This window comes from Tenrec ecaudatus, chromosome 7 (genome assembly GCF_050624435.1).
Source record: "Tenrec ecaudatus isolate mTenEca1 chromosome 7, mTenEca1.hap1, whole genome shotgun sequence".
Taxonomy (NCBI): domain Eukaryota; kingdom Metazoa; phylum Chordata; class Mammalia; order Afrosoricida; family Tenrecidae; genus Tenrec; species Tenrec ecaudatus.
In genome coordinates this window covers 18256175-18270583 of record NC_134536.1, presented here as the reverse complement: position 1 = coordinate 18270583, position 14409 = coordinate 18256175, and the positions used below count along the sequence as shown (strand labels likewise).

The 14409-nt window shown below is 41.6% G+C and overlaps 1 protein-coding gene across 1 annotated transcript in view; it reads right to left on the bottom strand.

Moving 5' to 3' along the window:
- Positions 1–722: 722 nt before the first annotated feature.
- Positions 723–14409, bottom strand: part of LATS1 (large tumor suppressor kinase 1) — a 41494-nt gene continuing 27807 nt past the window's right edge. The window contains exons 5-8 of the mRNA XM_075554397.1: positions 13616–14198; positions 7762–7944; positions 7448–7554; positions 723–4985 (exon numbers count right to left, since the gene is read on the bottom strand). Coding sequence (XP_075410512.1) covers positions 4476–4985; positions 7448–7554; positions 7762–7944; positions 13616–14198 — 1383 coding nt within the window. The 3' untranslated portion in view covers positions 723–4475. The remainder of the gene's footprint in view (positions 4986–7447; positions 7555–7761; positions 7945–13615; positions 14199–14409) is intronic.

Genomic DNA, 14409 nt, shown 5'->3' with positions numbered 1-14409 from the left:
ACTATACTGAGTTTCAATAATCAAAAGGTTTACACCTGTACTCTCCAGAAAGGAATATTTATACTTAATATACTTTTGAGGTCTAAGGTGCATCTGATGCACGCCATGGTGTTTTCAATTGCCTCATATGCATGTGAAAGTTGTACACTGAATAAGGAAGACCGAAGCAGACTGAATGCATTTGAGTTATGGTGCTGGAGAAGGACAAAGTACCACAGACAGCTGAAAGGACAAACATCTGCCCTGGAAGTACAGCCAGAGTGCTCTTTAGAAGCAAGGATGGAGACTGCATCTCACGTTGGACACGGGATCAGGAGAAACCAGTCCCTGGTTTAGCACATCATACTTGGCAGAAGTCGAGGGGCAGAGAGGAGGAGGAAGACTCTCAACAAGATGACCTGACACAGTGGCTGCAACACTAGGCTCAAACATACAAACAATTGTGGGGTTGGCACAGGATCAGGCAGTGCTCCAGTCGGTTGTACATGGGCACTTGGCAATATATTGGGCAGGGTGAACACATTTTCCTGAGTTACACTAAGTCTATTCATTTTCCATGTTCTAGCTAAGGCTTACCATTGTATATGCTGTTAATTCATAAGCATCAGATTTTCACGTAGCATTTCTCAGAATAAAGGCAGTAAAAGCAACAGTTTTAGAACTTAAAAAACGGCAACACAGTTAAGTAGCTGAAAAGGCAGTTGTCCATCCAAGTGAAAGGCTTGAATTTTGTTTTTGCTTTTATTATTCCAGCAAATGTTACACTAGAGAAAATGATTCAGAAAATACAAATAGTCATTAAAAACACAGGCTGATTATTGGTATCTACTACATTCAGGACGCAAAACAATTTCATTATATTGCGAAGTTGTAATTCCTGTCCCTAACAAAGCATTATTTTATAAAGTTGTAGTGTGATCACGGATTCAATTAAAAAACAAACATATATACAATACAATATAAAAGTAAACTCGTATAGTGCCTTCCACAAAGAGATATATTAAGGCGCTTTACAAATAGACCGATATGTTTACCCAAATTACTCTTCGCTTTTGGTTAAAACAAACAGGCTAACTGTGCTCACTTTAAATACGAAATGTTTTTTTGTTTTTGTTAATTAACATTTTTCTAAAGGTACATCTTGGGAAACAAAAGCAGCAATGTCTACAAATCCACCCACTGCATTCTCTAGTTCTAACATATTATTAAGTCAGAATAAAACATTAAAAAAAAATTTCCACTCACAGTTTTGCACTTTGCAACAGCAGAAGGTAAAAACTTTTTTAAAAAGTCAATCTCAAAGTGACTTCTGAGTCATACATTCTAGAGTTCTATTATAAAGAAGGTAGAAAAAGAGAAGACAGCAAAAGGGCCTGCCTTAAGGTACCAGGGGACAGTACATAACATCATCTACAGTTACATAATTATACAGCACATTTTATAAATACTATTCAGATACATTAAAAAGGGAAACGTTTCAGTGTATTGGGGGAATCATTTAAAGAAAGGAAACATGTATAACCCATGTTTTCACCATTTCCTGTGACAGCATCTCTTTGATGTTGTAGTTCTATTTTGGTCCGGAAGCACCAGATTTCATAGAAGTGGATCCAATCTGGGAATCAGGTATGCCATGAGAATATCTCCACCATTAAGAGTGCAGATACCAAAAGCATGTACACTGCTTCAGATACACACAGCCTTTACCAGTGGAGGGCATTTTATGAGAGGACAGCAATTGTGGTGTCTGTTATACTTAAGGTGTAAGGCCATCCAGATGGGGCTGGGGAGGGAAGAGGCAGACAGCACCTAGTGTTCCTTCCAACAACCCAAGTGTAAAGAGTGGGTTTTATATTGCTGTTGCACCATAGTCCAGAAGTAAAACAACTTATATTATAAAACAATTACAACCAGCAACAAGAGCTTTAGGACAGGAGTTATAAAATTTCGAAATCCTTGAGCGCATTTGTTGTGCACAGGATTTTATAGGACCAAGCCAATGTGCAACGAAGACCACCACTGTCATCAGCGTGCATGTTCACAATCCTCGGATGGGAGGTCCTGGGGAAACAGTTCTGAAACAGCTAGACAGCCACTCCCTGGGACAGCTTGTCCCATGCTACACAGGCCTTGTTCATCACGAAGTAAGTGTTGAGGATGTGATCATTTGCGTTTTTAATGAGAAAAACCAAAATTTTAGTTTAATAAATTTTTTTTAAAAATTGGTAACTGGTATTTTATTGGTTGTTTTGAGGATCAGTACAGAGAAATTATAAACAATTTGTACATAATTCTTTGTTGTTGTTGTTCGGGGTCATGCTGGCTGTCTTTCTGATGCTTGGGGTTGGAAGGGGATTTAGGGGCGGGTATTTTGACCACCTTGCTGCCATCGGCTGCGGATGTCCTCGGAAACTGCCTTAGCTTGGTGTCCACAGCCCAGGGAAGACGAGAGCCCTGCTCCAGATCTCTGGCCAGCTCTGAGTCTCCCAAGATTGATGTACATTTAAAGCTATTTTCATTTTTCATTAAATACTTCCACCAAGTCTGTGCAGTTCTCGCACATCATTCCACTGCTGCTTCCCTGGCTCGGGATGGCACTCAATAAATCAATTTTATCATAGGATAGGATTTAAGTTTGAACATTTCCCTAGTCCCCTGGGACTGTACAGAGCAGCAATGTGTATGCATTGATCTGCAGTTTTCAGGGAAGAGCCCACTTTAGTCGCATTCTCAAAAGAACCAGTGACCCCACAGGCCCACCATGACATGGCAGTGGGTTTCATGCTGGCTTCTGAGAGGGCCCCCTGGAGAACGCAGAATACTGGGAAGTGTGAGCTGGATCAATGTATGTTTCCCTCTCCCCATTCAGCTACAAGTTTGGCCTTTAGTCTGATGTACACTGGTCTAGATTTCCATTTGTTTTTAAATGAAGAAAGCTAAGGGCTTGACAATCACTAGAATTATGTCTATTAGCAAATTTTGTTTTGATAAAACAATTCTTTATTAGAGGAGCTGAAAAAACGTAAACAAGATACAAAATCTACTCATGTCGGCAGAGAGCCCTTTTCTAAACGGCAAACTAACGTGATTTGGTAAAACCCAAGCACAGATAACAGGCAATGTTAAAAACACAGTAAAATACTTGAAGTTCTGCCCAAACTTCCTGCCATCGAGTCAATTCTGACTCACAGCAACTCTATGGGACACAGCAGCACTGCTCCCAGCTGTCGGTCAGGACAGGGCAGAGCCTCAGCCAGCTTCCTCGGAGCGGCTGGTGGGTGTGATTAGCAGAGCAGTGTTTAACCCACTGTGTCAGAGTTAGGAGGGTCTGAAGTTCCTACTAAAACCACATGTAATTTTTCCTAGTTAATTCTGGCCATCAAAAGTTAATAATTATTTTCTTCACCAATTAATCTGTCCTTAAGCTGTAATACTGCCAAGCACAATCTGAAAGGGGAAACCTGATTGATGGCAGAATCCAAAGCAGTCACAACAGAGAAGTACTTTTCTAGTGGGTGCCCACAAATAATTACTATTCAAAGTTCCATGTGAAACTGAGAAACACAACCTCTTAGGGAGGCTGAAAATATATTTTCAAACTTTAAAACAAAACCACGGAAGGTATTAGCTATTAACATTCCAAGAGGCTCACTAATGGCAGCTCTGTTTAAAATGGAAGCTCTACGAAGCGTACTGATGGGGAAAGAAAACAGGTAGTGCTTTGGCTTCTTTGAAAGCCAGGGATTCTTGAGAAATATGAGGGGGCTTCATAATCATGAAAAAATGTCATCATCTTTTTAATTCCATATTTCCATGAACTTCTTGAAGACTCCTATATGACATTGGTGGGAACAAAGATCAGCTGCCCTTTTCCTTCTGATGAACATAAGAGTCTCAACCCTGTATTTCCAGTTCCAGGATGTGAATTTTGCAGATTAGTGTTAGCCCAGGGTCACCATTATCATGGCTTTATTTCTCTAGCTTATTTTGTATCAAAAACAAAGTTATGGAAAAAAAAACCACCAACCCTGAAATATGGGGTTTGTTTCATATTTGGTTAAAGCAAGATGAAACTAAAACTGTCTTTCAAAATTTTTTTTTCAAAAATTCTTAAACAAAAGAAAAAGACGGAGCATATATACAAATACATAGCAGGCTGTTTCCTCTTAAAAGAAAGCACTATTTTGTTTTTAATTTTAAGTACTTTAAGTACCAAGAACTGACTACAATATTGAGTTTATAATTTATTTTCCTTATAACAATTTTTTTCTAAATTGATTAAAAAGGCAGGAATAAATTAGCATTTTCAAGAGTTCCCATAATTTAGGAAAATAAAATAGTGTACACAGAGCATACATACCTCGCTCTGTCACATTTGCATATTTTTTTCTCTCAGAACCTCAAAAAACCCTGCATTTGAGGCAGCTCTGCAAATCTTCATTACAGAACCATGGGGTTTGGTTCCTCCTCGCACATTAAACATACACTAGGTCTGGGGTTTTGATCTCAGAGCCCGTGTGCTGATCGTCTTCGTCCGAGAGCTGCTCTGCGCTGTGGGCACTGGCATACTCATACTCAATAGGCTTTGGGTAATTGTACGGGTAACCGTTGTCATCAAAAAACCTCCGGAAGGTGAATTCATAGAAGGCATGTTCAGGGTGCTTCCCGTTCTTGTACCACCCATTGAGCGTGTCGTTGACATTTTCTTCCTCGCTTACATCACTCCATAACTTATCAGGATCAACCGGATCAAAGTTTGACGTGTCTGTGGGGTGTGTGATTTTCGGAATGTATGAGGCCGACTGCTGTCTTAGGTCACTAGAGAAATCAATCGTTTTAAAAAACGAATGTGCTTTTATTTCGTCGGCACCATTCTTGCCTAAGCGGTCCTCTGGTCCCCGACAGAGTTTAATAATAAGGTCAGAGGCTTCAGGGCTCAGCTTAGCTTGTGGTGGGATGTGTAGAGAAGTTTGCCAGTTGATAACCTTGAACACAAAGTTTTTAAATATTAGGAGGGATGAGAGAGAAAAAAAGATCTTTTTGATACAAAAAGATATTAAAACCTACTGGATCATTTGTGTGTGTTTTTTAATTAAAAGATCATTTTATTGGGGGCTCTTATAACAAACCATACATCATTTTTGTACATCATTATTTTCTAGACATTTACTTTCTATTGAGCCCTTGGTGTCAGCTACCCTTTTTTTCCCCTTCCTCCCCGCCAGTGTTTTTAAAAAATGAATTCCAACAGTATTTCCTTTTTTTTTTTGCAACAGTATTTCTATAACTTTATTGACGCATCATACCCAGATCATCACTTTTTCTCCAAACAATTTATACAAGACTCAACCAGTTTTACTTCCCATACTCTGGTAGAAATGACTCTTTCCACTTGCCTCTGATGCACCGGGTCAATATACTCCCGTAACTATACACCTAATACTCTGTAGGATCTAGTCATGCCTATGTCCCTCTGCTGGGACGTGTGACATCTATTAAGGCTAGACAGCATGCTTTATTTCTCACTGCTCGAAAACTGCCGAGCACATAGCAGATGTTTAAAACATCTTTGTTCCAGTCTGGAATAAAGTAGAAAGAGGCTAGAATGCAGAGTCAAGTCAGACTATCTAGTTTCTTCCCCCTGAGCTCCTGGAGGGAGGGGAAGTCAAGTAAGAATCTGTGGTTAAATGCATTTGGGGGTACAATTTAATCTAAAGATCCCTGCAAGTGGTCCCATGGCAGGTAGTCAATCAATATTTGTTCAGTGTATGAATCTCGGTCTTCTTCAGTCACACAAATTTAGCAGCTGCTATAAAGGAGGAAGAGCATACTTCCTTCAGGTCTTGTTTCCTTAAAAAGACATCTCAACTAATAATAAAGAATTTCTTTTTGGAAACAAAAAGTGGCAGTTATTTGCACTTGACATTTCATTAGATGTTCAATTTCTTAGTTAAAATTTTTTTTCATTTTAAGAGTGTTATCCATACTTGGTGCATTTTTTTTAAAGAAGGCTGCTTTAAATTCTGCCAGATAATTCTAACATTTGCTTCACCACCACACTGATGTTCGCTGAGTGTCTTTTTCTTACGTGACCGGGCATTTTCCTGGTTCTCCGTATGTCAAATGATTTTTGTATTGTTCTCAGATGTTTTGGGGCATGTGTTATGTGATTTGGGGCCTTGTTTCAATCTCATGGTGAATGTTGGTATTGTGTGGCAGGAACCAAGACTGGTTGGATTCAGGTCAACAGTTCCAGCCTGCTTCTGGTAGTTTGTAATTTTGACATCAGTTTCACTTTAAAAGCCTTTGTGTGCTGTCCAGTCGCCAGGTGGGGACTATGGGGACTTAGGCAGTGTTTTGACCCCTTACTGAAGTTCTCCTGATTTCTGGGCAAGAAGATCAAGAAAGAAACGTAGCAGGGATTTGTCCCTTCACTTGGTACTACTTACGGTATAATCATCTGAGTTTCCGGTACCTACAGGCCCTTAAAGTTAAGTGTTGGGCTCACGGAAAAGTTGGCAATTCTAACTCAAAAATATGACACTTTGCTCATCAAGCTTTATACCCTTGGAAACCCTTTGGAGCAGTTTGGCTGGGTCCTGCAGGGCCCTGAGTCCTGAGCAGTGGGTGACAGATCCGTATTGCCATCGCCTCTGCCATGGAAGCCCTTCCCCACTCCTGGAACACGTGCTGTCTGGGTTGAGGTTCTCCTCTCTTGGGCTACCAGGAGTCTAGGTTGAGGATGTCAATGCGGAAAGCGTGGTAAACTCACCACCAGGCTGGGTGGCTCTTTGTGTTCTCACGCTCTTCCCAACCTGTCTGTTAATACTCATTTCTCAGGGTCCTCATTTAGCTAGTTCAAGCGCCTGTCCAGATTTTAAAGCTGCATTCAACGGGTCTGCTTTCACTAATCTATTGTGGTCGGGGAAACCATCATGTTCCCATGTGCAGTTCAGTCCTAAGAGACGCCTGCATTTTCACCAGTTGGTAGCCATTATAAAAACAAACAAAACACCTCACCTATACCGATTCAATCCCGACTCACTGTCAGACCCTGTGGATTTCCAAAACTGCAAATCTTGAAGGGAACAGAGAGTCTTTACCTTCCTCCCTCAGAGAGGTTGATGGTTTCCAAGTGCTGACCTTGTGGTTAGGAGGTCAACATGTAACCCACTCCACCACCAGAGCACCTCCTGGTAGTCAGTCACTTGAGCTATTAAATTTTCACCACCACTGTCAATAGTCCACTGCCTCCAAGGCAGATCTTTTTCTTCATATGAATTCTTTCTTTAAGTACTGAGAAGCTATATTGTTCATGGGGATCAAATGCTGTGAGCACTGTCATGGTCTTGTAACTGGAGCCGAGGTGATTCTTTGGGACTTAGGTAGTGGTTAAGAGGTCCACCTCCTCACCAGGGGTAACTGCTGGCCAGAGTCTATGACTTACCTTCACTTGTGTTTCTAAAGGTGTCTGTGCCAAGAAAGGAGGTTGTCCCACCAACATTTCAAAAAGAATGACACCAACACTCCACCAGTCACATAACTGTGTATATCCTACAGTCAGACGATAAAATTACAAAGTTAGCGCCAAAGCACTTAGAAAAACCACTCAGGAGTCATAAAATCGAAACCAACAAGAAATCACCAGTTTACTCTGTAAACAATAGTTTTTACTATGAACCTGAAAATTGTGTCCATTCTAGTGCAAGTCTAAACTAGTCTAAAAGTATACTGAGATTATGACACAAATAAGCGCTTTACCTGTGCGCAGCAGCACTTCCGGGGCAATATAATTGGGAGTCCCAACCAAAGAATGTGCTAGGCACCGCTGGTGCTGACGTGCTGCTCGCCGCTCCAGTGGCTTCAATCTGTCCCCACAGCGACAGTTGGAAGGGTCACCCCACTCGTTACTGAAATCCATGCTGTCTTGTCGTGGATGGTCACCTGGATGGCAAAAAGATACAATTGAATTGGCAAGGACAAGAGCAATGCTAGTTTCAGCTTACTTTTTTAACATACTGGTCTGGAGTTAGCAAGGTTCTCCCCTGTGACAAGCTAAGGCACAGCATGTGCCAAATCACACATGGTGTTAATTACTCATTGGAGCCTGCTCCCTGAGATCCCAGTAAGATAACCTCACACTAGGAAACACCATGCTAAGACTCCATAACTTATTTACAATTAAATGATGACAACAGAAGTCACAAGCAAGTAAGATTGAGACTTATTCTGGCTGTTCTTCATCACGATACAAAGTGCTACGCACAGCTGATCAGCATTTCAGGTGTTTAAGTAATGTTTCAGTGGAAACAGACCAGAGGGGACTAGAAAGCCAATGTTCTCTCAGGCAGCTTATGTTCTAGGAGAAAAAACACAAACACTAAATGCAGACAGAAGCAACTGTGCCTTGTCTCACTCTGAGAATTAAAATGGTGTGAAGTCACAAATATGACCAGACCGTTCCATCTAAGTGGGCTGTCGGGGAAGAAGTACAAACAGGTAACATTTAAGCGAAGGTGCATAAAACAAGGGGAACCCCACCACTTGAAAAGCAGGACTAGACATTCCACACAGAAACAGGAGCAACAGGGAGAAGTCTAGCATGGCTGCTAAAAGGGGGATTGCAAAGAAATGGAACAGGAGCAAATGGGTTTTGAACGCAAGAAGAAATGCTCTGTATTTTACTCCCAACTACTAAACCCAACCCAACCCAACCCAACCCACTGCCATCCATTTGAATCCACCTCATGGTGACCCCATGTGTTCCAGAGCAGAGTCTCTGGGCTGTACTCTTGACAGAAGCAGTTCTCCGGTCATTCTCTCACAGAGCTGCTGAGTGGATCCACCCGCCAGTCTTTACACTGGCATCAACGGCAAACTGCTTGTGCCATCTCCAAGGGCCCCATGGACAGCTGTGGGAAGCTACTGGAGAGTTTGATGCAAGAGAATGACAGCATGTGAATAATCTTTAAGAACAAAAAATAAATTCTCCAGCTGCTGTATGGAGAAGAGATGAGAGAGGAGACGAGAGTGAAAACAGAGACCGGGTGGAAGGCTAGTCCAGGTGAGCGAGACGTGGATATGGAGCAAAGGAGAGAGATTGCCAGTACACTTTTTTGGTGGAAGACAGGACTTGTTGATTTGGGATGAATGTAGACCAAAACAATCACCGATAACCAGGTGGGTGTTGAAGGTACAATTACTCAAATGGGAAAGACAGAAGGGAGAAGAGACAGGGAGTGAGGAATTAAGAGTTCTTTTCTCAGTAATGCTAAAAGTATCAAAGGTGTATTAAAAATCCATGTGAAAAAGCAAAAAGAAAACATCAAAACATCCTATGTGAAGCTCTTCAGTAAGCAGTTGGATAGCGACTTCTGGAACTTCTGGGATGGATGGTCTAGGTCTAGAGGGAGTGACTGGAAATCAATGACATCTAAACAAAAAGAAACCAGCCTGTTGCCATAGACTGAGACCGTAAATCTTTATGGTAACACACAGCCTCATCTTTCTCCTGAGGAGTGGCTGGTGGGTTTGAACCACCGTGTGGTTAGTAGCCCTGTGCTTAACCAGCCCCTCCGGGGTTCCTTCAATGACACAGAAATAGCACTGAAAGCCATAGGGCTGCACACAGGAACCTAGAAAAGAGGATTTCAAAACACATCCCACTGGAATGCACCTGGGTGCCTGATCAGAGCACAGACTTCTCTCCATGAAGAATTTCAAGCAGAAGACTGGAGTCAGGCCTAGGCATCGCAGCCTAGAAGAACTCCGAGAGAGCCAGGAAATCTAGGAGAAGATGAACAGCTTTACACAGAACGTATTAAAGTAGGTTCAGATGGCTCCATCCTATCCTAATGTCCTCATCTCTTTGTGATCCCAGAAGCACCTAATAATCATCAGAGGATTGTTGGGAGCTCGTGTTTAATCAGAACTTAAGCAAAGCACCTAGTACATAGCATCTCTCACTCACCCACATCCTCCCCCCCTCCTCATCCCACCCCTGAAAACAAACCTAAAGCCATTGAGTAAATTTTGGCTCATAGTGAGTGATCCTCTAGGACAGAGTATAACTGCTCCATAGGGTTTCCAACAATGGAAATAAATTTCTTTTGTCTGCCCCCCTTTAAATTATTTTATTGGGGCCTCTTACAGCTCTTATCACAACCCATCCATCCACCCATTGTGTCAAGCACATTTGACATATGTTGCTATTATCATTTTCAAAACATTTTCTTTCTTCTTGAGCCCACGGTATCAGTTCGTTTTCCCCCTCATGAACCCTTGATAATTTATAAGGTTTTTTCCCCCCATATCTTACATCAACTGCTGTCTCCCTTCACCCACTCCCCTGGGTAGGGGTCATATGTAGATCATTGTCATCGGTTCCCCGTTTCTCCTCCCACCTTCCCCTTACTTTCTTCATATCTCTACTCTCATTATTGGTCCTGAGGGGCAAATCTGTCCTGGGTTTCCAGCTCTTAACTGTACCACTGTACATGCTCCGGTCTAGCCGGATTTGTCAGGTAGAACTGGGGTTATGAGAGTGGGGGAGAGAAGCACTAAAGAACTAGAAGAAAACTTATGTTTCACCAGTGGAAAATAAATTTCTGTGGGAGCAAATACCCTCATCTTTCTCCTGCAGAGTGGCTGGTGGTTTTGAATTGCTGAATTCACAGTTAGAGACCTAATGCTTAACCTCTGAACCAACAAGGCTTCTTAGTACACGGTAGGAACTCAACAGATGTTACTGCCACTTCAACACCCACTGAATCTTGGTGAAGGAAATGTGGTACAGTGGAACTAACTGGGGCCATGTAATCAGACACACCTGATTTAAAGCCTGCATCTCATACCTCACATGGGGTTTCTCGGGAAGTTACTTCAATTAAACCAAACCTCAGTTTCTTCATCCTGCTTCCCCTTGAAAAGATTGCATAAAGTCATGGACTGAAAGCACCTAGGCAATATACATGAATGTTCCATGCAACAGAGATAAACTTCAGAGATGTGGCAGAGTGGGTCACATGTTGTGCTCCTCACAAGGTCAACAGGTCAAAATCACCTGCTGCTCCACTTGAACAATGAGGCTTTCTACTGCTCTAAATAGTTATAGTCTTGGAAACCCATGGAGGCAGTTCTACCCTGTCCTATAGGGTCTCTATGAGTCACAATTGACTCAACGATAGTTTATTCAACATAGGAGAATACACACAAAATAGTTATATTTATTTGGAAACATTGTGGTAGCAATTGTATAATTCTGCTTGATGTGATTAAACCATGGAATGATGTATGCATTAACTCCCCATTAGTAAATTTTTAAAAAGTTACATTTAAACAAAAGCTCATATGTAGGTAAAGTGAAATTACATACATACATATATGTGTGTGTGTGTGTATACATAGTTTACCACCCAGATAAAGACGTGGCCAAAGTAGAGAGAAAAGCCAGGTGCTGGTTACAAAGTTCAGAGGTAATAACCATCTCAGTGGACAAAGGAAGGGAAAAAGATTATTTAGCATGAGTCAGAGCTAGAAACGGTTTTTATAGTTGATGTGTTTTCAATCATTGATACTCTAGTTCTTAAATTGAATGGTGGTTGTGAAGTTATATTTTATAATGATCTTTTAAATGTTTTTACTTGTACAGTATTTCAAAATAACAAAGGTTTTACCTGACAAATGCTAATGATACTTAGAAATAACCAAATCTAACATACTCATTCAATTTTAGAGGTCTAAGTATTTAGTCCTCACAAAGTGTTATACTCACATCTCTGACAGTATCTAGAAAAGGAGCCCTGGTGACCCAGTGGGTTACAAGTTAGGCTGTGAAACAGAAGGTCAGCGGTTATAAACCACCAGCTGCTCAGAGGGAGAAAGAACTTTCTCCTCCTGTGAAGACTGCCAATCTCAGAATCACACAGAGGCAATTCTACTGTGTCATTTAAGGTTGCTATGAGATGGAAACAACTTGATGGCAGCGAGTGAGTTTTTTTTTTAATGGTTCAAAGATTGCACCCAATGTGGGAGGCCTGGCAGGGCGTGATCAAGGGTAATGTAACCAAGAGGAATTGCTGAAACCCAGGAGGGGACTAAGCACGATAGTGGGATAGGAGGAAAGTCAAAGGAAATAGAGGAAAGAAAGAGCTGGGAGGCAAAGGGCATTTATAGAGGTCAAGATAAAGGCATGTACATATGCAAATATATTTACATATGAGGATGGGGAAATAGATATATGTGCATATATTTATAGGTTTAGTATTAAGGTAGCAGAAGGACACTGGGCCTCCACTCAAGTACTCCCTCAATGCAAGAATACTTTCTTCTATTAAATTGGCATTCTATGATGCTCACCTTCCTGACACAACCGCTTAAAACAAAGCAGGTAAATAAACAAATGTGGTGAAGAAAGCTGATCATGCCCCGCTATCACAAGATATAGCGTCTGGGGTCTTCAAGGCTTGAAGTTAAACAAGCAGTCATCTAGCTCAGAAGCAACAAAGCCCACATGGAAGAAGCACACCAGCCTGTGTGATCATGAGGTACCGAAGGGATCAGTTATCAGGCATCAAAGAACAAAAAAATCATATCATATTGTGTGCTCACCTCCCTGACACGATCGTTGAAGACAAATGGGTGCATAAGCAAATGTGGCAAAGAAAGCTGATGGTGCCCGGCTATCAAAAGATATAGTGCCTGAGGTCTTAAAGGCTTGAAGGTAAACAAGCGACCATCTAGCTCAGAAACAAAAGACCACATTGAAGAAGCACACCAGCTTGTGCGATCACAAGGTGTTGAAAGGATCAGGCATCTGGCACCATCAAAACAAAAAAATCCTATCATAGTGAATGAGGACTGGAGTGTGGAGTAGAGACCCAAAGACCATTTATAGGCCACTGGACATCCCCTTACAGAAGGGTCTCAGGGAGGAGACGAGCCAGTCAGGGTGCGATGTAGCAATGATGAAAAATACAACTTTCCTCTAGTTCCTAAATGCTTCCCCCGCCACGCCCCACCACTATCATGATCCCAATTCTACCTTGCAAGTCTGGCTAGACCAGAGGATGTACATGGGTACAGATAGGAACTGGAAACACAGGGAATCCAGAGCGAATGATCCCTTCAGGACCAGTGGTGTGAGTGGCGATACTGGGAGGGCAGAAAGGGTGGGTTGGAAACGGGGGACCGATTACAAGGATCTACATGTGACCTCCTCCCTGGGGGACGGACAACAGAAAAGTGAGTGAAGAGAGACATTGGACAGGGAAAGATATGACAAAATAATAATTTATAAATTATCAAGGGTTAATGATGATGGGGGGAGCGGGGAGGTAGGGGAAAAATGAGGAGCTGATGCCAGGGGTTTAGGTGGAGAGCAAATGTTTTGAGAATGATGAGGGCAATGAATGCACAAATGTGCTTTACACAATTGATGTATGTATGGATTGTGATAAGAGTTGTATGAGCCCCTAATAAAACGATTAAAAAAAAGAATGCACCCAAGTCCAAGCAGTAGTCAAGATCTGACCCAGAGACAGTACCAGCTTACATTTCATGGCATTAAACCCGCTCGACAGACACAAACTAGAACACAGATTACAATTTTACTCACCACTCTGATAGTACTTAGAATCATGAGTCCATCGGAAGCCGGTGCAGAGGCCAAAGTCAGTCAACTTGATGTGACCATCACGATCAATCAAAATATTATCAGGCTTAATATCTCTATGAATGAAGCCCATTTTATGAACACTTTCAACTGCACAGGTAAGTTCTGCTATGTAGAATCGTGCTAGATTTTCTGGAAAGATGCCCAATCTAATTAAGAGACTCATCATATCACCCCCAGGAATGTAGTCCATCACAAAGTATAAATTATCCTTGTCTTGGAATGAGTAATAGAGACGAACCACCCATTCGTTGTCGGCTTCAGCCAGGATATCTCTCTCAGCTTTAACGTGAGCAACTTGGTTCCGAAGCAGAACGTCTTTTTTTCGGAGCGTCTTTGTGGCATACAAAGCCTTCGTGTCCACTTTCCTTGCGAGACAGACTTCACCAAAGGCTCCGATTCCTAGCGTCTTTATCTTTACAAACATAGACTTGTCCATTTTAGCCCTTTTAAGGCGGATGTAATTGGATTCTTTTTGGCACAGCATCTTTCTCATTTGATCCTGGGCATCTTGAGATAGTCCAACCTAGGAAAATAAACTCCAGATTAAGTGAGGAATTTGTCTTTCTATATTGAATATTAAGAGGTAGCTTGAAAAATTCAGGCATAAATTTAAAAGTTAAATGTGTAATTACTTTTAATAAAGCAGGTTAGAAGTCTAGAATATACTGCAGAGAAAATTAATTATCAAAAGTGCAGCTTAAGGGCTAGTTAACAAGCTCTACAAGGTCTACAGA